Source organism: Plecotus auritus (assembly GCF_963455305.1).
Source record: "Plecotus auritus genome assembly, chromosome: 7".
Classification (NCBI taxonomy): domain Eukaryota; kingdom Metazoa; phylum Chordata; class Mammalia; order Chiroptera; family Vespertilionidae; genus Plecotus; species Plecotus auritus.
The window spans coordinates 85,368,532-85,396,158 of record NC_137774.1 but is presented as its reverse complement, the minus strand read 5'-3'; the positions used below and the strand labels follow the sequence as shown (position 1 = coordinate 85,396,158).

At 42.3% G+C, this 27,627-nt stretch overlaps 1 protein-coding gene across 4 annotated transcripts; it reads right to left on the bottom strand.

Annotated features, from left to right (window-relative positions):
* NIPSNAP2 (nipsnap homolog 2) lies at positions 1 to 27,435 on the bottom strand. Of its 4 annotated transcripts, XM_080680618.1 has the most exons (11): positions 27,108 to 27,149; positions 23,060 to 23,232; positions 18,413 to 18,552; positions 18,285 to 18,330; positions 15,346 to 15,440; positions 14,953 to 15,023; positions 12,489 to 12,629; positions 11,460 to 11,491; positions 4,785 to 4,879; positions 2,412 to 2,495; positions 1 to 1,159 (listed from the first exon to the last, which is right to left on the bottom strand). In XM_080680618.1, exons 2-11 carry the CDS (start codon positions 23,221 to 23,223, stop codon positions 1,095 to 1,097), a joined length of 933 nt encoding a protein of 310 aa, XP_080536744.1. In that variant the 5' UTR covers positions 23,224 to 23,232; positions 27,108 to 27,149; the 3' UTR covers positions 1 to 1,094. The 4 variants fall into 4 exon arrangements, with proteins under 4 accessions (XP_080536744.1, XP_080536745.1, XP_080536746.1 ...); XM_080680619.1 differs by lacking the exons at positions 23,060 to 23,232; positions 27,108 to 27,149 and adding an exon at positions 27,242 to 27,435; XM_080680620.1 differs by lacking the exons at positions 23,060 to 23,232; positions 27,108 to 27,149 and adding an exon at positions 26,668 to 27,067.
* Positions 27,436 to 27,627: the final 192 nt, after the last annotated feature.

Here is a 27,627-nt window from a genome sequence, read left to right as displayed (position 1 = left end):
TCATATGTGAAAAGTCAAGAGAATTTTATTGACTTTTATATGTTCTTGGAGAAAACCATTCACATGTAAAAGTTTGAAATTTGATATGAGATTTATTCACACTTTATTTTACACATAAATTACTTAATTTGGGGATCAGACAATTTTTCATTTCAAGAGGACTTTTACATGATTACATTCACAAAACTGGCACACTATATTAAAAAACTAAAGCAAACAGAGCTAGACAAGTATGCAGCTTTATGCCAATTGAAATCTCAGCACGCACCACCCCTCATGCATGATCGTGGAAGAATCTGCTGTGACCTTTCTAGAATATTAATGGACAATGTCTGAGGTCATGAATGATTGTTTATAAAATAAAACCTTTCTCAAGTGCTTCTCATTTTGTTATAGAAAAATATTACAAATAAAAATTAGTGCTATTCAAGGTGTTCATTTCAAAATCACATGATATACAGGGTCAAGCCATTTCCCCTCTCGTATAGAGACATCACCACACACTGCGCGAGGACGGAATCAGCTCCAAGTACCCTGGCAGCATGACCTGCTTAGTGATGACAGTCACTATGCCGACTGATTGAAAATGGGAGTGAATTAAAACACAGTCAGGTACTGGGTTTACTCATCATTTGCTCCTAGTCTGAGACTCAAAAAAACTGCCAGAGAAACATGACAAAATTTGTATTTCTTCCTGATACAAGAAATTTGTCTAAAAATCTGTAACTATAAGACAGATTTGCTTTTTAAAAGAAATGATTAATATCTTTTTCATGGTTAGATTCTTATTTAGAGAGGATTCAAATTTTTAATTTGGGCCCTCTTTTCCCGGAGGGTGGGAAGGGTGGTTCAGTATTATCAGGTTTATTCAACAAACACAGGGGTGTTTCAAAGAGGACTACAGAGCACTGTTACAATCAAACTGTAATAGTTTCCTTTTCTTAGACTTACGTAAAATTTAAAGAAAGGGGTCTCTCATAAGCTATATACAGCAGTTTACACTTCAGTGTTTTTCACTTGATATACAATTAAAATTGATTTATGACAAATACTTGTCACATGAATTTATGTAGGCACATCTAAACTCTGCAGCTTTACTGGAGGGGTGAGGTCTTCTGTGGGATCATGATTCTGGATTCCATTTCCTGAATAAGTGGAACTGAACACAGGGTGAAGGTTACTGTGCTTGTTCTTTTCTGAACAGATAATGGTAACATACATCAACTAACAGGTTTCTGAGAATGTTTAGAGTTGTGCTGCTTGAAATCACAGAGTAAAATATTAGAAAATACAAGATAATGACAGATCAGCTAGCATCCTATAAAATGTTATTAAAATTATAACAGATTTTGTCTAGAGATGTGTTTAATTTGTGGAAAATAGTGTTTTCTCAAAAGGTTCTTTGAACTAAAATAAAATTATATAAAAGCAGGTAATGTTGCACCTGACTGTAATTCCTACATTGTACTTACTTATAAAACTCGCTGCAGAATAAAACACACCTCTGAAAATTGATGAAAGTGTAAGAATAAGCAGCAAAAGACACAATTATATGACTTTTTTGAACTAAATGACTTATTTTCTAGAACCAATTACTCCTTGATTTTCTTGGCAGCACATGGGTGTAAATGTACTTACATGCAGCATGGCTGGTACTTATTGCCTATATTGGTATGGCTGGGTGGTATTCAGCCCTATTTTTCTTATAAAGATCAAGCAGCCATGCTTTCATAGTACATATATATGTGGTTATACATGCATTCATAGGTATACATGTATATACAAACACACACATAAAAGTCTAAATATCAAGTTAAATTTCAAAATTACTTTTAAATTGCTGTATTAAATTGTAATGATTTTGTGAATGAACAATTTTGTTGAGAAAGGAAAAGTTTAGAAAATTTTTAAAATAAATTTTCAGAGAATGTAGAAATGTGCAAAAAAAAACCTAGTGATGTAAAATTTACAACATATAAGGGTCTGAAAACTGTACCAGACAACTACATATGTTAAAGAATGAATATTCTTTATTGAAAAAAATTATGTAATTATTAAAGAAAAATTTGACTCCCTTCCCACCCCAACCTTATAATTCACGATCTAGAACAGTGGTCGGCAAACTCATTAGTCAACAGAGCCAAATATCAACAGTACAACAATTGAAATTTCTTTTGAGAGCCAAATTTTTTAAACTTAAACTTCTTCTAATGCCACTTCTTCAAAATAGACTCGCCCAGGTTGTGGTATTTTGTGGAAGAGCCACACTCAAGGGGCCAAAGAACCGCATGTGGCTCGCGAGCCGCAGTTTGCCGACCACTGATCTAGAACAACATACTATTTAAAAAAAGTACATATTAGCTTCGAGGTGAATGATAATAAAACAATAAGTGAGAATAATAAAATAGTACCTGTATAATATACCAATTCTTCCCAGCCATGTTTATGCCACGCTGCGTTCCGTATATCTTCCCTTGTCTGAAGGTCCTTGTAAGCTGAAATAACCACACAGAAAAAACAAGGTGTAAACCAAACAGAATGCTCTACATCCCACTCGTGCTCCACTAAGTATTGATCCAGCTGCTCATCCAGTTTTCACAGAGACTACTTTGGGCAAAGTGAGGGTGAGTCTTAAAGACAGGCAACTGGAATTCATCTCTGCGTATCTCAGTACTCTTTTGTATAAACTAGGAAGCGGAAGTGAACCCTTGGGACACTGGGGACGGAGGAGGAGGGAGAAGAGCACTGCTTAAGAAGACACAGGTGTAGAGTCTGGCCTCTCTTAGACACTGAAATCCACGTTGTTCCTGCCTCTGTCTCTGCGTGAGGCGGATCCCGGTGGACTTCTCACCTTGCTGTTGCTCCCTGAAGCCTCGCATCGTCCCCACAGGGCAGAGTTAAGGGCACTGCCCTGTGTCCACCACAGCCTGTCAGAGCTTTGCCAAGCACACTCTAGTGCCTGCCTCGATCTCCAGACTCCTTCACCTGGGCGTCCCCATTCAGACATGCCGTGGAGCACATGGTAACCCTGACCTCTCAATACATCCCTGTGAGGCTCATGTATGGAGTATGTCTAGGAGGATGTGCAGGAGCCCCTCCCGGAGGCCTCTCCAGGCTCAGAGGACGAGAGCGAAGAGGCCTGACTTTTCAGTTTATATCCTCTGGACAGACCACACACTATCTAAAACATAAAAACTACTCCAGCCCTACCTCAAATCAATGAAGGTTAGATTTATATAATCTTAAAAGGCAGGGACACAGAACACATTTCTTAAAGATCTGTTTCCAAACTTACTACATTTGAAAACGCTTATGAGGTCAAATTTCAGCTAGCGAAAACCCTAGGACAGTGGTCGGCAAACTCATTAGTCAACAGAGCCAAATATCAACAGTACAACGATTGAAATTTCTTTTGAGAGCCAAATTTTTTAAACTTAAACTTCTTCTAACGCCACTTCTTCAAAATAGACTTGCCCAGGCCGTGGTATTTTGTGGAAGAGCCACACTCAAGGGGCCAAAGAGCCGCATGTGGCTCGCGAGCCACAGTTTGCCGACCACGGCCCTAGGACACTGCTGCCCCTGAGGTTCCGTGAAGATGCCGGTTATTTGTGGCATGTCATTTGGTGCAGGGTTTTCAATCTCCTAAATGCCGGGGCAGCCCCGTGTGTGCAGCTGAGATGAGCACCTGGTCAAAGCAGTGATTGGTGGGGGGAGGGTGGGGTCTCCTCTCCAGACCCTGGTCTGCAGGGTGCTCGAGGAACACAATGTAAAAACTACTTTACTACCTCAGCTTACCCATCATACTTAGGCCCCTGGTAGATACTCTACCATTCAGCCAGTCTGAACTATTAATAGTTTTCTGAGCCCTTTTTCTAATTTCTCATGTCTCCATCACCGTTCTAGCCTTTCCTTCCCACGGTTACCTGCCAATCCCATCTAGATCCTAAGTTTAGCTACTATTCCACCTTTCATTAATGTTTGCCCTGTGTTATGATCACACGCTGCCTCGGGGCATGTCATTCATGTTTGCTTTATCCCTCATTAGCTAGGTCACCGTACCTCTGTAACCCAGACATGCCAACACAGCAGGCAGACATGGTGTGGCACCTGGTGGGACCAAACAGGTCAAACTCACCCTTAGTTAATTGATATGGTCTGGAAATAAGTTAGGCTTTTCATTTCTTTAAAGTTTAATAACCATTTACAAATATGCCCAGAATGTTCCTGTTCCAGCAGGGAGACAGACACAAATAACCACAGCTGTGACTACGGGGGCCCGGAGAGTGACATGCACTTGGGGGTGGGGGGAAGGGGGAATACTGAGTCAGCTTGAAAGATACCAAAGAAGGAAAAGGCCAGAGGAGAACAAGACCCCAGCGGGCAGTGAGTTCACGTGCAGGGAGCTGTCTCGCCAGGTAAAATGCAGGACTGCCTCTGAGGCAGCAATGGAGAGGGTGCAGGTTCTAGAAAGGATGGGAGGGACCGTGCCATGAAAGGCACTTGGTAGCTTTACCATCTTGCTTCTGCCATGGTTGCTGACTTCACCTCTGATTCCTTTCACCACTATCCCCTCTTGGATGACCAGTTTACCAGAAGTCTATGGACACTTCTGCTGTTGACCTCTCATTCCAGACAGCCCAGAACTTAGCTTCCATTGTGACATTTGCATTTGCTACAGTTTCAGATTACTGACTTGAGATACCCTTTACTGCCTAGTACCATTTATTTAGTAATAAACTGTGAAGTCCCAGTAACAAAAAATGAAGGAATAAAACAATGAATACCCCAAAGATGATGCACCATGTATAACTGCCCAATCTGAGAGAAGAATCCTCCAACAGCTTCATCACCGTCCTGTCTGAAGCGAATTGCACGAGCCCTGCAAGAAAAGCCCACACCACTGTTCAGACATTGAATTAGGGACGGGCACAAGAATCAGTAAATTTCCTCCATACTTGGAACAAGGTTTTCAGAATAAGACTAATTGTTTCTTTTAATTATCAGATGCAATCAAGTTACTTTAATATATGTAACATGTAAACGTACCTTTCTATAGCTATATTAGCCATTTTTGTGGGTAAACAATTAATGACTATTAAAAACATGAGGATATGTGGTTGCACTGCTGATTCTTCACATAAAGTCAAGAAAGGTGGCAGACGACAGGACCAGGGAACTTAAGAACTGCTTCTTCCAGAACTCGCTGAAAGTGAGGGAAACCTGGATATGAAGATACCGGAGATGCCACAGGGAGAATGGGTTTGAGAGATGAAGGAAGCACACCTTCACAGCAGCTGGAGACAGTGACCGGAGAAACACGGGAGCTCTCTGAACTATAAAGGCGATTTGTAACCTCTCGGGAAGCACACAGGACCATGAGGGTGGAACTTCTTGGCCATACAGCATCACGATCGAAAGTGAAGCTTCCGACTGGTGTTTCTTCTTACCAGAGCAAACCATTAGGAAAATGAGTATCAAATGGCATTCACTGTGTATTATGTGTGGAGAAAAGTATGGACATATGTTGTCTCTATCTGTATAACATGAAATTGTGATTAAATTGGTTGACAATTGGCATGTCTTCAACTTTCCTTAAGACTTCCTATTGCAAAAGGTATCAGCTCTTCAAACACCTTCTGTTCTAGGTACTTTATTTTTATATTTAGTGATGCATTTAAAATCCTAGAAATATTTTGAAATGTATATATTTTTCCAAAAGCAGTTTTCTAGAATCAAAGCTGAAAAAATTTATATCAACACTGCCCAGGCTTTCCATCGTGGTCCCAGAGTTGGTAGGACTTGGGAAGATGGGTTTATTCTAATTCACTGTGAAGAGTGGGGGACATATGAGCAAGCATACCAATCTACTAATATGTGCAGTGAGACATAACCCTCTAGGGACGATTTTCAGTTGAATTGATTAGTGAACTCCCTTCCTGGAGGCAAACTTCATAGCAACTGAATTAGAACATCTCCAAAGGGTGAGGGGGTACGGGGTTAGAGCAAGGGCAACCTGTGGTGGGAGGGAGGAAGCCAGGCTCCTTAAGATCACGTCGCAATCCTCCGCTCTCATCACGTGACCCACACTTTCAGGTTCTTTTCTGGTGAAGGAGGGATCTCTTGCTATTGTCCCCATGGGTTACCCCCAAATGATATTAAATTCTTTAACTTTTGCATTTAGAATTAATTGATCAATGTCTTCACAAAAATTACAAATCTGATTGGTAAATTATTGAGATTAAGCAAATCACATTAACGTGCATTCTAACTCAGAAGGAAAAAACACTCCTTCATTGCCAGTGATAAATATTCAGGATTTTTCATTTCATTCTGAATTTTTCCAGCTCAGTTACAGTGGGCAAAGAAGACATACTTGCCTTAGCCTGGTCATAATCAGAAGCATGTAGTCAAGAGGAGATCACCATCTTAAAATAGTTACCTATGTGCCAAAATATAAATTGAACGCTGAACTGGTTTTATAAGTAGTTTTCAAAATAACTGAAGGATAATAATCTCAGTTCTTCCTCTTGGATTCCATGGTGGGCAAGTTTTAATTATTAAAAAAACAAAACAACCCCAGAACGATCCAACTCCAAGGACAACTAAATTATTACATATACAGGCTCCTCTCCCCGCCTCAAAAAACCCTTAATAAAATGGTGCCTGTAATAGTATATGAGGGAAAGTGAGTTTGCCACCCCAAAATACTTTTGGGACATTACTTTAAACTGGCTATTTTTAGGAAATGAAAGACTTCCCCTAACTGCCTAAGATAATATAGACAGAGGACATGCTACAGGAAGGGAGCTATTAGCACAGATAACGACAGTGTAAGATGGCCCAGGTGTCACAGACAGGGAGCAAGGCCTGTTTGGTCAAAGTCCTCTTTATGTCTCACTGTTAAAGATAACCCAGCAAGCATTTTTTTTTTTTTTAGCAAATGTTTGCTTTTTCATCTCCACGTGAATTGCCTTGCTGCCTTTGAAGTCCCAAAGCACAACCCTCCCTTCTCCTTGGCTCAAGATGGCATAGAAGCCTTAACTGCTAGGTATGTCCTAGGGTCTCATATTCTTATGGAACATACATAATAAATTTGGTCATTTTCTCCTATCAATCTATCTTATGTTAATTTGATTATGAGTCCAGCCAGGATTTAAAAGGGTAGGAGGAAAATGGTTTTTTTCCTCTCCCATATATACAATTGAATATATATTTCTTAGTTTTCAAATTAAAAGAAATTCTAACTTTGCATTCTTTAACCTTTGATGACCTCAGAAGAAAAGACTCATTAGAAATAAAGATCACAGAACCATTTTTTGGAGCTAGAAGAATTCTTAAAAATTACCTAGTCCAATGCAAGGAATTTTGTAACAGAAGAAAGAAGAGCACATATAAGTTGAAAATAAATAAAAGTCATAGGTTCTCCTTTAAGGATAAAGACGAACCAAGGGTCAGTAGCTGACCAATGGCCAATAATCTACTCTTGCATCCCTCTTAATTATTGAGGCTTTATATTATTACTAGAGGTCCACTGCACGAAAATTTGTGCACTTGGGGGGTTGGGGGGAGGTCCCTCACCCCGGCCTGCACCCTCTCACAATCCAGGACCCCTCAGGTAGGGTCCCTAGGCCTGGCCTGAGATCAGGGCCTATCAGGGCTTTCCTTCCCCAGGCTACAGGCAGCTGGCTCCACCCCTGCCGCTGCCACTGCTTGCCAGCTGTGCAGTGCTCCCCCCACTCCTGTCACCAGTGGCCTCCCTCTGCAGGCGACAGGCTGGGGTGCAATGGCTTGGCTGGCCTGGGCCTCCCTCTTTCTTTGCTGGGGGGTGGGGCCAGCCCTGCGAAGGGTCGTCTGCCTACCTGATTGCCCCTAACTGCTCGCCTACTTACCTGATCACCCCTAAACGCTGGTCTGCCTACCTGATCACCCCTAACCACTCTGCCTGCCTGCCTGATTGCCCCTATTCCCTTGCTTGGGGGAGGGGCCAGCACTGACTTTCGGTTACTGGTCAGGGTTTTTATATATTAGGAAAATGAGTATCAAATGGCATTCACTAGAGGCCCGGTGCACGAATTCATGCACTGGTGTGGTCCCCTGGCCTTGCCTACACCCTCTCGCAATCCAGGACCCCTCGGGGGATGTCAGACTGCTGGTTTCGGCCCGGTCCCCACAGGCCAGGCTGAGGGACCCAACTGGTTCACGAATCCATGCACCGGGCCTCTAGTATGCATATAAGATCTTTGGTTAATCTCTTCCTGCCCTCCCCCCTCCTCCTTCCCCCTCCTCCTTCCCTCTGAGATTCATGAGTCTGTTCCATGTTTCCATGCCTGTGTGTTAAGCGTCTGCCCCCTAGTGGTCAGTGCACATCATAGCTACCGGTCGTATGGTCACTTAGGCTTTTATATATATAGATATTTGGCTTGTCTTTTTTCTTATTACAACAGTCAGGATTTCCAAATACAACATACAATTACTAGAGGCCTGATGCACAAAATTCGTGCAAGGGGCTTGGCCCTCACAGCCGCAGCGGCTTGCCTCGGCCCTCACAGCCTCGGCTTTGTCTGGAAGGTTGTTCGGCTGTCCAGTCTAATTAGCATATTATGCTTTTATTATACAACTAGAGGCCTGATGCATGAAATTCGGGCAAGAGTAGGCCTTCCTTCCCCAGGCTGCCGGTACCAGCTTCCCTCTGGCACTCAGAACCCAGGCTTTGCTCTGGCTGCCAGCAGGCACCCGGGACCCGGGCTTCCCTCTGGCCGCCAGCAGGCACAGGGGACCCAGGCTTCCCTCCGGCTGCCAGCAGGCACCTGGGACCCGGGCTTCCCTCCAGCCCTGGCTTTGTCTGGAAGGACGTCCAGTCTAATTAGCATATTACCCTTTTGTTACTATAGATTACTATAGATCATAATGGTGAAAGTTGGTAGTATTTTGTTTTAATGGTAATGAGCATGCTTCTTGTGTTTCACCATTAAGTTTAAAGGAGCTGTTAAAATGGAGAGATAGTTTTATCATTTAAATCAGGGCCAGCAAACTACAGACCATGAGCTAAATCCCACCCTATGCAGCTTGTTTTTATGGCCCAGGAACTAGGAATTGTTTTCACATTTTTAAGTGCTTGAAAAAAATTAAATTAAAAAATTATTTCATGACAGATGAAATTAGGAAATTCAAATTTCAGCATCCATAAATAAAGTTTGTTGGAACACAGTCACATTATTCATTTATAAACTGCCCAAGGTTGCTTTCGCATTACAACAGCAGAGCTAAGTAGCGGTGACCGACACAGCAAGGTCCACAAAGCCTATCGTATTTACTATCTGGTTCTTTACGGACGAGTTTGTGCCAACCCCTGATTTAAGTAAAATGTTCTTTATTCCTAATTTTAGTGCTTTTTTAAAATTAGGAATTAGCGTCTCTAATAAAATGTGTCGAATTTTATCAAATGACTTCTGAATATGAATTAAGATGATTTTAAATTGTCTTTCTTTTATTATGAAATACTAGAGGACCGGAAATATACATGAAATTCCTGCACTGGGGTGGGGGGCGGGGAGCTCAGCCTGGCCTGCGCCCTCTCGCAGTCCAGGAGCCCTCAGGGGAAGTCCAACTGATGGCTTAGCGCTGCCGCAGAGGTGGGAGAGGCTCCTGCCACCACCGCTGCGCTCGCCAGCTGTGAGCCTGGCTTCTGGCTGAGCGGTGCTCCCCCTGTGGGAGTGCACTGACCACCAGGGGGCAGCTCCTTTATTGAGCACCTGTCCCCTGGTGGTCAGTGTGTGTCATAGCAACCAGTTATTCTGCCCTTCAGTCAATTTGCATATTAGGGTTTTATTATATAGGATTTGAACCATTCTAGTCACCTAGATTTTTAAAACATGAACACTTTACATTTTATTGTATTTGCTTCAGCTCTTTTCGTATTGTAGCTCCCTTTTATTCCTCCTCATTGCCAACCCCGTCTTCCTCCCCCATCAGTCACTACTCTTTGGAAGTAGTTCTCACTCTTGAATATGAGTCTTCTTGTCCATGGTTTTATATTTCTCTTTATATGTATGTATCTATGAACAATAGTTATATCTTTTTATATAGCTCTTGTTAAATATCTTGTTTATATAACTTTTTTGTTATATCTTTTTAAAATTTACATGAAAGACATCATGTTGTGCATATTCTTTTTTTTTTTTTTTTTTAAATATATTTTATTGATTTTTTACAGAGAGGAAGGGAGAGGGATAGAGAGTTAGAAACATCGATGAGAGAGAAACATCGATCAGCTGCCTCCTGCACACTCCCCACTGGGGATGTGCCCGCAACCAAGGTACATGCCCTTGACCGGAATCGAACCCGGGACCCTTCAGTCCGCAGGCCGACGCTCTATCCACTGAGCCAAACCAGTTAGGGCCATGTTGTGCATATTCTTAACTCTCTCCTCAATGTGGTGTTTCCAAGATGGCTCTGTTAACAGGTACAGATCAGGTTTACTTTAATCACTGTATAAAATTCCACTGCATGAATATACTACAATCTTTCCACTAAGGCATAGAGCTTCCCTACAATATGGCAACTGCAATAGACTTTCTTTTCTTATGTGACCACTAGTTTCTGCCATCCATTCAACACTTACTGACCACTCAGGATGTGCCAGGCCTTGCAGGCAGCTGTAGAACTGGAAACTGAAGGCACTGCTGGGGTGTGATAAATGCTCTAACAAAGGCATGGAAGCATGTGTTGGGGGTGCAGAGGCCAGAGCATGTTTGGGGCACCTAATTCCAGCCTCACTGTATGTGTTACATTCATCAGTTTCCTCACTTTGAGTCATCCTTGGATTCGTGTATAAATTTTCTTTAGTGAGGTATGTCATTAGTAGCTTTATCAAGGTATATTTTATATACCATAAAATTCACATAAGTGTACAATCCATGATTTTTAAAAAATATATACTTTTATTGATTTCAGAGAGAGAGAAACATCAATAATGAGAGAGAATCATTGATTGGCTGCCTCCTGCCCACCCCTAACTGGGGATCGAGCCCGCAACCCAAGTAGGTGTCCTTGATTGGTATCGAACCTGGGACCCTTCAGTCCACAGGCCGACGCTCTATCCACTGAGCCAAACCAGCTAGGGCCAACCCATGTTTTTAAAGTAAATTTACAGGCTTGTGCAGCCATCACTACAATCCAATTGTGCAAAAAGATCCCTTGTGCCCCTCTCCAATCAAGACTGGCCATGTGTTGATAATTACTGAAGCTAAGTAATGGGTATGAAAGGAGGGGAATCCATGATATTATTCTCCCTAGTTTTGTATATGTCTGAAAAATTTCATAATAAAAATGTCAAACAACACAACAGTCTAGTATCAAATCACAGCATTATCCCCAGAATTTATCCTTAGAATTAACATGATGGCCTAATATAATCTATTACTAAGACTTACAAGCTTACCATTTGGTAATATACTCACCAGTAATTGCCCCATTCAATCATAGTTCCTGGCTGAAAAGAGATTTGAATTTTGGTTAGTCCTCTTATGAAGAAATATAGAATAAAAGTGTAATATAACAAATGAGAAAACTAACTTAAAAATTAATTTTTAACAATGTGAGATGTAACAAATTAAAAAATGCAACAAAATATTAGTATTCACAGTGTTCATACTTAGCCTTTAGTGGAAATAATAGTCTATGGCTTCATATAAGAAGACAACATACTGGGTGGGGCAAAAGTAGGTTTACAGTTGTTTGTATGGGAAATAATACAGTAATTAATATATAATAACACAAGAATAAACTATGTTTCACCTACAACTGTAAACCTACCATAAGTCACTCAGTTATGGTTGCTATCAAAACCATGCTTAGGCCCATCCTCCAGATGTACTTAATTATTAAACTGTTGGTATTCATTCAGACTTTATTGTGAACGTTTTAAAAAAATTCTATTTAAGTAAACTTAATAAAAAGATCATGTTATTTTTTCCAGTATAATGGTGAGTGTTAGACTACCAAGATCTACTGACATATATTCCTTTGAACAATGTTGCTATCTGGGCTTTCTTGCTAGTAGTCATTTAGTGGGCAAACATCTAGAAAGCCTTATAAAACATTATTTATTCCCTTTTAATCATATAATTTTAATCTAATAAGTAAATGAATCAACTTATTCAACAGTCACACATTTATTAGTTGCTCTAGCTCAATTACATTAGATGCTAAATAATGAACCTACTGCTGCATTTTAGGTCTTTCCTCTTAAAAATAGAAATGCTATATAAGGTCAAATAATAAATATTATGTATGAGATTATAAAAGACAAAAGAGCTTAGCAGAAGAGGAAGAATGAGAAATTACGAAGATTTAAAAAAAAAGAGGACTAGATAGGGGTGAAAACAAGCCAAAATATAATGCCAAACAAATCACAGAATGTACACTCAACTTTTTATCAGCATTAAGGGTACCCATGAGGAACAGTTAACTCATATTTCAGTACTTACTCGAAGTTGGTAAGATCTGAGTTCATATATATTAGGTCCTGGCCGTGGAAGAGGCTCATTCCAGAAACTGAATTCTAATAGCAGTTGATTCTTCCTAGAAAGAAGCATGTTGCTTCTTGCCTTCCGGAATTGCAAAAATTCCTTAGAGTGAAAAAATGTGTTCATGAAATCATCTAATATTTATACATAAGCCTGCTTTAGTAATATTTGCATTCCTCCTATAATAGAATACTATTACAAATAGGGTCCCAGTGTCCTGAGACAGTCCCAGTTTACATCTTTTTTTATTTTTATTTTTTGGTTAATACTCACGCAAGGATATTTTTCCATTGATCTTTTAGAGAATGGAAGAGAGAGGTAAAGACAGAGAGAAACATTAATGTAAGAGAAACATATCCATTGGTTGCATCTCCTGCATGCCCCCGACCAGGGCCCAGGCCGGGAAGGAGTCTGCAACAAGGTACATGCCCTTGACTGGAATCGAACCCAGGACCCTTTGGTCCACAGGCCAAAGCTCTATCCACTGAGCTAAACTGGGTAGGGCCCAGTTTACATCTTATCAAATCAGCCCAATGACTATTACCATTCCCTTTCACTCTCAAGTGTCCAGATTTAGATGAAAAGCTGCATGGCCATCCAAATTATTTAAATGACAATATAAACAAATGCAATTTCTCACTTTTTAGGTTCTCCTAACAGGGTGTGACAGTGTAATAACAACAGTGACATGAAGACTACAAACCATCAAAGAATTGGGAGTATTTGAGATCTTGCTTCCAGGCAAGTTTGGCTCAGATAAACTCATAAAAATTCAAAAAAACAAAACAAATATCAAAGAATTGAAAAGCCATTTATATTTGGACTGGGAAGCTATACAAAAGGTTTTCTTTCCTGCCCAGCCGGTGTGGCTCAGCCGTTGAGCATTGTCCCATGCACCAAGAGGTTGCTGGTTTGATTCCTAGTAAAGGCACATGCCCGGGTTTCAGGCTCAATCCTCAGTAGGGAGGAGTGCAGGAGGCAGCCAATTGATGTTTCTACCTCTCACTTCCTCTCGCTCTAAAATCAATAAAAAAATATGTTTTTAAAAATGGGGTTCTTTCCTAATAGTGTCTGGTTGTTAAGAGTCTCTCCACTAACATGCACCATAAGGGAGGGAGAGGATAGCAAAGTCAGCCCAAGGTAAAGAATATGTGGCTAGATGTTCCTGAAGCAGGTATTAATTAACCCAGGGCTGACAGTGTCGAGAGTGCTGACTTACCGGTTTCAAAGTACCAGCTTATCAGTTTCTAAGTACAACTGATGTTTAGAATGAGAACTGTTATTTTAGCCTGGCTGGTGTGGCTCAGCTGCTAGGAACGTCACCCTTTTTAAGGGTTCCGGGTATGAATCCTGGTCAGGGCACATACCTAGGTTGTGGAATCAATCCCCAGCCCTGGTTGGGGCATATATGGGAGGAAACCTATCAATGTTGCTCTCTCACATCAATGTTTCTCTTTCTCTCTCTCTAAAAATCAATGAAAAATGTCCTTGGGTTGGCCAGCACGGCTCAGTGGTGGAATGTCGACCTATGAACCAGGAGGTCACAGTTCAATTCCCAGTCAGGGCACATGCCCAGGTTGTGGGCTCAATCCCCAGTGTGGGGCGTGCAGGAGGCAGCTGACCAATGATTCTCTCTCATCATTGATATTTCTATCTTTCCTCCCTTTCCCTTTCTTTCTGAAAGCAATAAAAATATATTTTTTAAAAATGTCTTCAGGCCCTAGCTGGTTTGACTCAGTGGATAGAGCGTCGACCTGCAGACTCAAGGGTCCCGGGTTCGATTCCAGTCAGGGGCGCATGCCCGGGTTGCGGGCTCGATCTCCATTGGGGGGCATGCGGGAGGCAGCCAATCAATGATTCTCTTTCATCACTGATGTTTCTATCTCTCTCTCCCTCTCCCTTCCTCTCTGAAATCAATAAAAATATATTAAAACAAACAAACAAACAAACAAAAACAAAACAAAACTGTTCTGGGGTGAGAATAAAAAAAAAAAAAGAACTGGCTGAAACTGGTTTGGCTCAATGGATAGAGCGTCGGCCTGCGGACTGAAGGGTCCCGGGTTCGGTTCTGGTCAAGGGCATGTACCTTGGTTGCGGGCACATCCCCAGTGGGGGGTGTGCAGGAGGCAGCTGATCGATGTTTCTCTGTCATCGATGTTTCTAGCTCTCTATCCCTCTCCCTTCCTCTCTGTAAAAAGTCAATAAAATATATTAAAAAAAAAAAAGAACTGTTATTTTAATAGTATTATAACTGGTTACTTTATATTTGCATACATCTTCAGAGAGTCAAAATAATAAAATTTTTACTACAAAAAACTGTTTACTAATGGTAAAAAAAAAACTGATGACAAAAGAGTCATTTAATTCTGTACTAACATCACTATATCATTAGTGTAAAAATGTAAACATTTTTCAAGATCATTACCTGATTTTCTCTGAGTTTATTCATGACCTCCGTGAGGGCAGGATAGCCTCCTTCATACCTCCAGAGGTGGACTGGAATATATTTTAAAAGATAACATACATTTAGAGTTTCATGATACTCTTACCTTGAAAATACTCTAGATGTGTATAATAGTAACACAGTACAAAAGTAAAATGTGCCATGTGTTGCCTATGAGTTACAATATAAAGTTATAATAACAGATTCAAATATTAAAACAATAAAAAAGTTTTTGCAATGAGTTACTGAAGAAATGACTTTAACCATAAAACCAGACTGAGACTTGGAAAGCTTTGATTATAAAAACAAGCATGAAATTAAATATTATAAAGGCTTAAGGAACAAGTGTTTATTCCAAAGTCTTCTGCTTCCTACCAGCTTGATCCTGCTCGCCATACCACGTGTTCCAAGTCCCCACCAAAGTACAAGGGTAATGTTTATCTTCATGAATCTTTGGCAACACCTCTTGACTTAAAGAGAAGAGATAGCAACACTAATTAAACCACCAACAAAATTATACCAGGTGAACAACACATGATCAGTAACAGAAAAAAGGTCACCTACTCCATGTTCTGATAATTGACCTCAGAATATATTTATGATAAAACAACATGCAAAATTAACCTTTTAGCTGAATTCTGTTCTATTCTGATACCCCACTTATCAGAAGCTTAGGTTTCTGATACCCCCAACTTGAGTATAGTGATAAAAATGATAAAGAGCCAAAGGTTCCAAGATTCTAGGAGCTATGGGTGCCATTCCAGAAAGAAGTCCTGAAGAATGGTGATGTTTATAAAAGCCAAGTTTTGCTGGATTCAAAGATAGGAAGAATGAGGGAAATGGAAATAGTAGGAAAAGAACATGGGAAAAATAAGAAAGGGAAGAAAGTAATGTTTAAGACAGGCGAGACAGCACAATCAGGCAGCGGTAATGGGGCAAAGAAAAGTCGGCCGTAAGAAAGGAGGAAGACAGAGCTAGAATACAACACAACTTCAACAGTTCCAAAGGACATTTCGTGACAGTAGAATCCAAATGAAAAACACAACAGAAAGCAATGATTAGGTTCTATTCAATGCAACCAACAGAGGGGATCTGAGTGCATCACGTAACCCCACACCGGACACACCACCCATTCCATTACCACTGACTGTAGAGAGCAGAGCAAGCCACACCAGGTCATGGCAACGTATTACTTGAACAGAGGTATCAGAGCTTGGTTCTTTAGAAACCTTCCTAGAGTGCAGATTCTAATTTACAGGGAAAGGCAAAGGAGAGAGACATAACTATGCCATGCCAAGAGAAAAGCTAAGCCTATCTTTTATGAATAGAAAAATTATGATAAAAAAGTATAATACCGGTTCAACAATGGATACAAAAAGATATCAAGGATCAGAATTGGAACCAGTTCAAATTATTTGCTGACACTGATATTAAACTAATAATCACCAGTAGAGCTGGGGCACCAGGATAGGGTATATATTAACAGTCAACAGAGAAAAGGTTAGAATGGTCTATGTCTAACTAAACACCCATAAAAGTAAATGCCACCCTTCTAAAAATACACATGGTGTGGTAATTGTACTGGCTCATATACTTATGTTCAGAACCAAGAGGAGATAAATGGAAATCGGGGTGGGATTGTTAGGGAAAGGGAAAGGAGCTTCCTTTTATGCTGTATGACATGAGCAGGAAGTAAATAACCCTGAACTGAAGCCAATGTAGAAGGAAGCCTGTACAAATGACCCAGGTGGGGTCCAGGAAGGGGAGTGCCAGTGGGGCATAGGCTTTTCACCAATACAAAGTCACACATGGATTTGCAGCCAACCCTCTTCGTTGGAAGCCCAAACCTGCTTTTGGAAGCCCTGGCCTTACCTGGAGGTTGTAAGCTAGGTAATACCTATACCCAGAACTGGATGGGTTGGAAAGAACCTCATTGTTGGGGCCCCAACAAACCAGGCAGGAGTTAAGTCTCTAAGTACTGAAAACAAGGAGCTGCTGAAGTTTCAGAGAAAGGAGAAAATCAACAAAAGGAAGGAGAAAACAGAACTCAAGCAGATCAAGTTGACAAAGTTTTGCACAATGGATTAGAGGGTGAGGTGGAAGTATAGATACAGCTGTAAGTCCAGGAAGGAGTCAGAAAGGAGGTACTTGGAAATGGGGCTCAACAGGCTGGGAAAGAGAGTTGGAGAAGGAAAAAGCAAAGAGAACTAAAATACGTGTCAAATGAAGAATACACAGCCTTTAGTAACTAACGAATCACAAAGAACTAAGGAAAGGGTTAAATAAAACCAGGGTGATTAACACATACAGGGATGTTGAAAGAGCAAGGTGATTCTATCTGTTGAGTTTGAAGGAAGAGCAAGACATCCAAACAGAAATATAAATAGACAGAAACCTGAGACAGGAGATGAATAAAAACAGGGCAGGAAAGCTAACTCAAGGAAACATCAGCATGGAGAAATAATTTCATTTTATGAGAAAAGATTTAGAAATAAGTATCTGCTTTTTTTAGGGCATTTTTTTAACAAAGAAAATTGTGCTGCAGTAAGAAATTCTTTACTAATGTTATTTCACAAACCACATCCAAAAATAAAACAACAGGTTTTTACTTCTGAAAATTTTGCTGATTCTGGTGACAGAATCATTCTTTCCTTATGAATGTAGCAGATTTTAAAGTTAAAGAAAAAAAAGTTTTTAAATTATATTTGCTCATTAAAATACTATTTCTATTAATTTAATTAAGAACTGATACACTTACTTGTCTCTTTAGTCTAAAAGTTTACAAGTTCTGTAAGTACCTATGGGTCACAAATCATGAGAATCTGCTGAAGGGACTTGAATCCTGGCAAATGGAAGATGTGGGAAGAAATGGCAGCTACATGTAAATGGGACAGTTTCACTGAGAAGTAAAACTGGAAACCATGGAAGTCACAAGGACACAAGCTCTAATCCCTAACACTCAAAGCTGCCCAGAGTGGAATGCATGAATATATCTAGGCACAGGCAGTCAGGAAGGTGTGCGGAAAGGACTCAAGCACTGGATGAGTTGATGGACTAGACAACTTTGCAAGGTTCCTTCCAACCCTGAGTCTAGAAACATTCTAAGGTTTATAGTTTATGTCATGATTTCCCGTCTGGTGCTTAACATCAAAATGCCCTTTGTCATCCCACACAGAGCTCAATTTAAGAAGCCTCTGAGCGTTCAGCTTTAAGAAAACGGAACAAAGATCTCACTCTGCTATCAAATGCTGGTTGAACTAACAAATATTAAAATCATTATTTTCCCCAAGTAAACGATAGTTTGGTATACACACCAAATTTTGTTGTATGCTTCTAGGCATTCCGGTTTAACATTGTGAACTGAAACAAAAGAAAATTCCACGATGAACTTATGAACAAAGGGAGAAAAGTCAGCTGTGAAGATAGCAGACCTATCACTCACACTGTATTTTGTATAGACTGCTTGTTTCCCTTTTGGCTAGGAGATTAGAGTGAGCATCTTTTCTTGGATCAACTTTCCGGACAAATAAGGATTTTAACCAGCTGTCTTCTCGAGGTCTGTGACTGGAAGATGTCAACCCCCTATGGAATAATAAATACAAAAATTGAGTCTCATCAGAGGTAAAAAGATTTGTGTCTTTAGGTAGTGTCACATGACACACTGTTTCCATAAATTCACCAATCCATGCAGCAAGCATGCCTTGAGCACCTATCCTAAGCACTACTCTAGAGCCTGGGATACCACAAAATGCCCGCTTTTCCATTATGTAGTTCTAAACAGCAGGAATAAAGTGTAAGGCAGTAACTTGTGGCTCTCCTAACAGAGTTCTCATGCTTATCTTTGCAATTTCCGCTATGTTGTTTTCCCTCCTGTAAAGCAATTTTTAAACAATATGTATTTTTATTGATTTCAGAAAGGAAGGGAAAGGGGGGGGAGAGAGAGAGAGAGAGAGAGAGAATCACTGATCGGCTGCCCTCCCACTCCCCGCCCCCTGCACCCCTGCACCACACTGGGGACCGAGCCTGCAACCTGAGCATAAGCCCTTGACCGGAATTGAACCTGGGACCCTTTGGTCCGCAAGCCGACGCTCTATCCACTGAGCCAAAACAGCTAGGGCATGTAAGACAATTTTAAAAAATATATTTTTTATTGTTTTCAGAGAGGGAGAGGGAGAGAAAAAAAATCAATGATGTGAGAGACTCATTGATTGGCTGCCTCCTGCACACTGCGAACTGGGGATGAAGCCTGTAACCTGGGTATGTGCCCTGACTGGGAATCAAACTGGGACCTCCTGGTTCATAGGCTGATGCTCCACCACTGAGCCATGCCAGTCAGGCTGTAAAGCAATTTAAAAAATATATATTTCTTTATTGATTTTAGAGAGGAAGGTAGAGGGGAGAGATAGAAACATCAATGATGAGAGAGAATAATTGACTGGCTCCCTCCTGCACACCCCACGCTGGGGATCAAGCCTGAAACCCGGGCCTAAGCTTGCAGGCGGACATCCCCCGAGGGGTCCCAGACTGCGAGAGGGCACAGGCCAGGCTGAGGGACCCTCCCCGAACCGGTGCACGAATGTCGTGCACTGGGCCCTCTAGTAACATTATATAATTTTCAGGTGTATAAGACTATAATTTGACATTTGTGTACTTTATTGTTTGCTCATCACCCCAAAGTCTGGTTTCTTCATGCTCCCTCCCACCCACTGGTAACCACCATTCATTTTGTTGTCTGTGTCTGCGAGTTTCTTTTTAAGTGCATACGTCCATACTCTTCCAAGTGGAATTACAAATCTTTGTAATGTCCCTAGAGGGCAGTGTGACATTATCTTATCAAAATTAAAACTATGGCCCTAGCTGGTTTGGCTCAGTGGACAGAGTGTCCGCCTGCGGACTAAAGGGTCCTGGGTTTGATTCCGGTCAAGGGCACATGGCTGGGTTGCGAGTTTTGATGCCTAGTAGGGGGCATGCAGGAGGCAGCCAATCAATGATTCTCTCTCATTGATGTTTCTAACTCCCTCTCCCTCTCCCTTCCACAATGAAGTCAATAAAAATATATATTAAAAAAAAATTAAAACTGTGTAGGCCTTTGGCCCAATAATAGCACTTGTAGTTATGTCCTATAGGCAGCTACATTTAGATAAGTACATCAAGATAAATGCACAAAAACGTTCATTACTGCTTTGTTTCCAGAGTGTTCCTGGTACCGGCAATCTGGATATTCATTAACAGGGACTGGTCAAATGAATTAGGGAATATCCCAAATCAGAACAGAATGAAATCATTAAAAAGAATGAGCCGGATCTACATGCACATAACTCTAAGAGAAATTATGTGGAAAAAGCAGGCACTGAACAGTATCATAAATACACAAAGTGAACTGCTAGTAAGTGACGATGGCAGAAAAAAATTGACTTGCTGCTTTAGTGAACAAACATTACAGGCAATTTTCTCCCCATAAGAGATTCTTTTAATTTAAAACTAATTCATAGGATATTATCACAAATAGCTAGAAACCAGATAAAAAGACCTTTGAATGATGTAAGCTTACAAATTCAGAAACTAAAATATATAAATATAAAATTAACAATCAATGTTTTCTATAATGATCAAGAAATACAAAAATACTTTTTCAAACCCTTCAAAGATTAAAAAGCTGCAAGCTTATAATAAACAAGCAAAATAAGTTAATACCAATCATGCAATTTTTCTTACAAGTGCATAGGAGAAAAATATGTAATTTTAAATGGCATTTGTAAAAAGACGTTTACAATTCTTCTATCTTGCTTTTACCATATGTAAAATTCCAGAGAATTAAGAAAGTGTTAAAACAAACGTTTAAAATAAAAAAATGAATTATATATAACAATTAGCCCTTTAGCAAAATCTAAAATATATGGTATTTGTTTCTGTTTTCAATTCACTGGGTGATTATATAAATAAACTCATTCTGAAGAAGGCAATTCACCAAATAAGTCATGTTCAAATTTATTTCAATAAAAATAAAAATGTTTTGTCAATTTGTTTAGTGTCTTAAACACACTACATTTTGGAGTGTTTGCAAAATATCAGGAAGCAAAATGGCAAGTATATAAAATTAGTGAGTTACAAAGTAGAACGCTTTAAGGTTTGTTAATGGGACTTTGTATAATTCTTGCTTTTTCTTTATTTTAGATTTTAAGTTCACTAAACAGGAATTGTGTGGGTTTGTTTTTTTTTTTTTTGTCTTGTAATTAAATTATAAGAACCTAGGAATAACAATTATGAACAATTAAGAAAGGAGTTCAGCCCTAACCGGTTTGGCTCAGTGGATAGAGCGTCGGCCTGCAGACTGAAAGGTCCCAGGTTCGATTCCGGTCAAGGGCATGTACCTTGGTTGCGGGCACAGCCCCAGTGGGAGGTGTGCAGGAGGCAGCTGATCGATGTTTCTCTCTCATTGATGTTTCTAACTCTCTATTCCTCTCCCTTCCTCTCTGTAAAAAATAAATAAAATATATTTTTTTAAAAAAAGGAAAAAAAAAGGTAGGAGTTCAATGAAAGTTTCTAAAAGTATCAGCATTAGGAAATTTCCCAAAGTAATTTTTTCCCTCCTCTTTAGAACTTATGGGTATTATCCTATGTAATAAAAGGCTAATATGCAAATAGACTAAATGGTGGAACATCTGGTCGCTATGATGCACACTGACCACCAGAGGGCAGACGCTCAATGCAGGAGCTGCCCCCTGGTGATCAGTGCACTCCCACAGGGGGAGCACCACTCAGCCAGAAGCCAGGCTCACAGCTGGCTGGCAAGCGCATTAGTGGTGGCAGAAGCCTTTCCTGCCTCCATGGCAGCGCTAAGGATGTCCAACTGCCGGCTTAGGCCCACTCCCTGGCAGGCCTAAGCTGGCAGTCAGACATCCCCCAAGGCTCCCGGACTGCGAGAGGGCACAGGCCAGGTTGAGGGAACCCCCCCCCCTCCACGAGTGCACCAATTTTGTGCACCAGGCCTCTAGTAAGTTAATAAGTATATACTGGGTGCTAGGCACTGGACTAGGTAGTTTGTCATTTCATTTAGTCCTCAGAACAATCTAGCAAGGTAGCTATTAACGAATTTTAAAGATTGGCTCAGACAGATTAAGTGACCTGAGCTAAGAAGTGACAAAATAAAAGTATGAACCTAGATCTATAAAGTTCAAAATATTTTTACTAGTAAGGGATACCTCCCAAACACAAATCTCCCCAGTGAGCATCTGCACCAGATTTTAGTAATACCAAAGGTAGATACTTTATTTTACTTTTTAATATATTTTTATTGATTTCAGAGAGGAAGGAAGAGGGAGAGATAGAAATATCAATGATGAGAGAGAATCACCCTGACCGGGAATCGAACCGTGACCTCCTGGTTCATAGGTTGATGCTCAAACACCAAGTGTCATTGGCGAGGCCTACAGGTATATATTTTAGAATGAGTAAAATGAGGTCAGAGATATGGAAATGTTTTGTAAAATAAAGGTAAGTCTAGGAAAAATTCCATATCACAGGACACACATGAACCTGAGTGGCGTGTGCTTGTGAACTTTGGCAGCAACTGTCTTGACAAATGTAAAACAGTCTGGCCCAGCATTTCCTCAATTGACTGTGAAACTCGGAAATCTTTCGAGTGACAGGTGACCAAAGCTGCCTAATGTGCCCAGGTCATCTAGCTGTCCAAGCTGAATCATTGAAGGGGGAGAAGCAGCTGTGCCAACAGCTGTCAGGGTGATAAGATCCAGGCGGGGCTGAGGTTCTTTAATGACAGTGATAAACATTTCAATCAGTGGTTTTTATAAGATCACATATATATGCTGTACAGCACTTTGCAGAGGGTAGGGTGGGGGCAGCACATTTTACCCTACAGACATAGCACCCTGAACGCACCTGATCTTGTAAGCTAAGCAAGGTCAGGCCTGGGTAGTACTTGGAATAGGAGCACTAGACTTTAAATAGAGTAAGTATTATGTGCCAGGCTCTGTGGATATAAAGGTGAACCAGATCCTTAGCCTGCTCATTCTCACGGGAAAAAATGATCAGTAAACAGCCAGAGTGGTCACGGATACTGTAGACTTACACATACACACTGTGGGAGCTCAACGCCTGTGAGGAGCGAAAGGGACTTCGGTGGAGACATTCTGGCTCTGTCTTGGAGGACAAGAAAGACAGGTGGACAAGGCAGGCGATAATTCCAGTCAAAGGGAACAACATGTCCAGGGGCACAGAGTCATGAAACTGCATGGCATATTTCTGGAATAGCGAAGAGTTAAGTAAGGCAGAATAGGATGGCGACTGACATAACGGGAAGGCAAGGGGGGCAGGGTGGTTAGGCTCCTGGGCGCCATGCTTGCCCGTCAGCTGGATTCTACCTTGTACATGGTGCAATGCTAGCAAGTTTTGGAAAAAAAAAAAAAATCCCACATGTAAAAAGCAGCCTGGGCAGTGAGCTGGCGGGTGGACTACAGCAATAAGGCAGGGAGCATGTGGCCGAGAGTTGAGCTAGGGGAGTGGCCATTCTGAAGGCAGAGTGAAGATGTGTTGGAGGTAGAAGGGAGGAGCAGGAGGGGATAGGCTGGGGGAAGGCCTTCTGGTTTCTGGAAGATGTTCCATTATTGGGGAGAGAGAACCTAGGAGAAGCAAGCAGGCTCTGTAGGAGGAAGAGGAGTTTAATTCTGGGTACGTAAGCATCTCAAGCACCTGTGGAGCACTAGTGCATGTCCACTAAGTAGCTGGAACTCTGGGCCTGGCACTGAGCAGACCTTAAGTAAGAAGTGCTGGCCGGTAAGTGTCCCAGGAAGAATTCCTCCTTCCCCTCTGAAGCCGCTCTTACAAGGTCAGCCACAATACCCTTGCTGGCAAATGCAGTTTTCTTCTGTCATCTTAACCTTTTAGCAGCATCTGGCACAGGTGACCATTCTTCCTTGAAATACCTCACTCTGGGCACTGTCACATAACAATGACCTCACTAGCTGCTCCCTTTGTCCCCCTTGCCCGCCTCTTCTTCCTCTATCCAGCCTGTAAATGTTGACAAGTCCCAGGCTGTTTCTCAGCCCTTTCTCTATCCATAATCTCTCAAAATATTATCATTCACTTCTATGGCTTAAAAATGGTTACGAAAATTGTCAAATACAAAACAGTATACTGAAATCTGTGTATCTATCAACATTTAGCATTCCTATATGCTGACAACTCCCCAATGTTTCCTGTAGCCCACACATCTCCTTTGAGGAGTCAGATAGAGTCATATAGGTTTAGGCCAACTGCCTGCCTACTTGGCCTTCCCATCTGAATTCCAGCCATCTCACACTGCTCCCCACCCCACACCTGTTCCTCCCTTTTTGAATTACTAGCAAGATGGCGGGGACCTTGTGTGCTTTATTCACTGTTTACAATAATAGCACCCAGCAGCCGAAACTGGTTTGGCTCAGTGGATAGAGCGTCGGCCTGCGGACTGCAGGGTCCCGGGTTCGATTCCGGTCAAGGGCATGTACCTTGGTTGCGGGCACATCCCCAGTGGGAGGTGTGCAGGAGGCAGCTGATCGATGTTTCTCTCTCATCGATGTTTCTAGCTCTCTATTCCCTCTCCCTTCCTCTCTGTAAAATATCAATAAAATATATTTTAAAAAAAATAGCACCCAGCATATGGTGGGCACTTATATACCAATGGAACAAATAACTCAGTAAATGGCACATGCTCCACTCAGTTGACCATTAACCTTGATTCTGTACCCTTTTCATAGTCAGACTGATCTTTAAAAACTGAGGATCAGATCGTGTCACACAAGAATTTATACTTTCAAATATTTCCCACAGCTTCCGGAATAAAACCCAAGCTCTCTAAGACTGTCTGCAAGGCCTGGAATTACCTGGCCGCTGCTCCTTGTCACCTGCCCTCTGGCCAGTCTTCCCTTCACTCCTGTGCTCCAGCCTAGACTTTACTGGGGTTTTCCAGCATGCCTGACTCCTTCCCACTCAGGACTTTCATGCACACTGACCATTCAGGTTTCAGCTTAACATCATCTTTCTTAAAAATATATATTTTTATTGATTTCAATAAATAGAGAGGAAGGGAGAGGGAAAGATAGAAACACTGATGAAAGAAAATCATTGATCAGCTGCCTCTTGCATGCCCCTCACTGGAGATGGAGCTGTGACCTCCCAGTTCATAGGATAATGCTCAACCACCGATCCACACTGGCCAGGCTTAACATCATCTTCTTTTTTTTTTTTAAATATATTTTATTGATATTTTACAGAGAGGAAGGGAGAGGGATAGAGAGTTAGAAACATCGATCAGCTGCCTCCTGCACACCCCGCACTGGGGATGTGCCCACAACCAAGGTATGTGCCCTTGACCGGAATCGAACCTGGGACCTTTCAGTCCGCAGGCTGACGCTCTATCCACTGAGCCAAACCGGTTTCGGCAACATCATCTTCTTGAAGAGGCCTCCCATGACCTCCTGTGGTAGGTTCCCCGATCTTCTCTCACAGCAATCTGTAAGTCTAGTTGGGTTTTTACCTGGGCCATGGCTTCATGAGTTAGTGACCAAGGCTATTACGCTCAGTTCCAATAGGGCTTCAAAGACATCATATACATTCAATATTTGATAGAATCAGATAATTAACTGGGACTGAGTCCTAAAGAACATCTACAGTTAAGGCAGAGTAGAGCCCAGGGAGTAGTCAAATAGTACAGGGGACCCGAGAGAGCAATCAGAAAGCCAACAGGTTGGACAGAGATAAGGACTCCAGGCTCAAGAGCATTTGGCCCCAGCAAGAAGTCAGGGTACTGGGCAGACCCAGGTCCAGTTCTCCAGTTTCCTAGCTTTGTGACCTTGGGTGCTGTGGGTAAACAATATCTTCAGCCTCAGCTGAAAGAAAATATGAATTTCACGGGCTCATATCACCTGTGTGAAAAAAGTAAGACACGAAGTAGATGATCAATAACAGAACGAAAGTAAAAGGAGGTTGCCCAGCTGGCATGGCTCAGTGGTTGAGCTTCTACCTATGAACCAGGAGGTCCTGGTACATGTCCGGGTTGTGAGCTCGATCCCCAGGAAGCAGCCGGTAGATGACTCTCTCATCATTGATGTTCCTATCCCTCTCCTTTCCTCTCCCTCTAAAAAAATTAATAAAAACATATTTTCAAAAAAATAAAACGAGATTGATTTGTTAATCAACCTGGAAACATCAAATTTGGAAATACAAGTTGAGCATCAGTCCTAGGAAGGGCGCTGGGCCTGAAGCCAGACAAACTTGGGTTCAGGCTAGAAAATGCCTTTTCTAGGTGTGTCTCACACCCTTTGAGGTTCCATCTCATCTCTAAAATGCAGATCCTATCACTTCTTAAGATTGCTACCAGGATTTAATGAAATAAGTCACATACAGCTCCCCAGCCCGTGGTAAGAGTTTAACAAACAGGTAGTTTCTTCGCTTTTTCATTTTTAGGTGCCAACTGTACTTTCTAGAGGCTCGTTATTTAATTAAAAACCAACAAATGAAAATATACCACTTAAATTATGCAATGTAAAGAAAACGAGAAAGTACACCTACGTGTAAGTTAGTACAGTTTTTTCTTAATGTGAAAAAAATGGGACACAAATTATGTCAAAGTGATGGATTCAGAAAACCGAATTTAATCCAACGAGGTTAGAAAAAAAGTTAAAACATGAACCCGACGCCTACCTAGTGCTGATCATTGTAAAGACTTTTAGATCCACTACTTTAAATGCAAGTCGGACTGTTCCCAGTACCGAGACCTCCTCACTACCCTCCCCTTCAATGGGGGCTCATCCGGGACGGTGCGTTGTTTTTTTGCTCACAGCCTGCGAGGTAAGTAGTATCTCTGATATTTGCAGTTGCAGACATCGAGGCTCTGCGCGGGCAAGCAGCTCTCGGCAAGCCCGGCGGGACTCGGCAGGCCGCCTGCAGGGCCTGCAGCCTCGGCCGCGCGCCCACTGTCCGGCCACCGCTGCGGGTCGCGCCGGGTTAAAGTCCCGCTGGCCGGGCTCGCACAGCGGGCGTACGTGGCCTTGGCACCGAGCGCCGTCCCCGCCGTGACCTTGAGCCCGAGGGGAAGGCGCTCGGACCCAAACGAGGCGCCCGCCCATCCCGACCCCGCTGACCTCGGCCTCTGGCCCCGCCGCTCCGGCCGCACTGCCCCGCGGGAGCGTGGCCAGGCCGGGGCGGAGACCCGCGCCGGGGACCCCGCGCCCTCCGCCCCGCGGCGGCCCCTCCCTGAAAGGGCGGCGCTGCTCACCGGAGCCCGGACAGGAGGCTGCAGGGGGCCGCCCGCTGTAGGAGGCCGCCGGTTGAGGCCGCTCCGCGGGCATGCAGCACTCGCGCCGCCATGTTGCTCCGGCGCCTCGGCTCCCACCGTTCGGGCCGCCGCTTACGCCGCGGCCGCCTCCGCGACCCCTCCCTCGGCTAGGCCCGCGGCGGCCGGGGCGGGGCGGGGCGGGGCGGGGCGCGCGGCAGCTGCTGCGCAGGGCACGGCCACCAGGGGGCGCAGGCGCGCGCCGCGGCGACCCGGTGCGCAGTGCGTCCCGGCGCGGGGAAGCCCGGCGGCCACTAGAAAGGAACCAGAAGCCCGAGAAGAATCTGTAATCTCCAGCGAAAGGAGTGCGCAAAGGAACATGGACAAGG

Coding starts and splice junctions, on each gene's coding strand:
- NIPSNAP2 (XM_080680618.1), bottom strand. CDS start 23,223: ATGCAGTTTCATGACTCTGTGCCCCTGGACATGTTGTTCCCTTTGACT. Junction 4,880..11,459: donor ATTGAATGGGGCAATTACTG/GTGAGTATATTA, acceptor CTTTTCTTGCAG/GGCTCGTGCAATTCGCTTCA. Junction 1,160..2,411: donor AGAATTGGTATATTATACAG/GTACTATTTTAT, acceptor CCCTGTGTTCAG/TTCCACTTATTCAGGAAATG.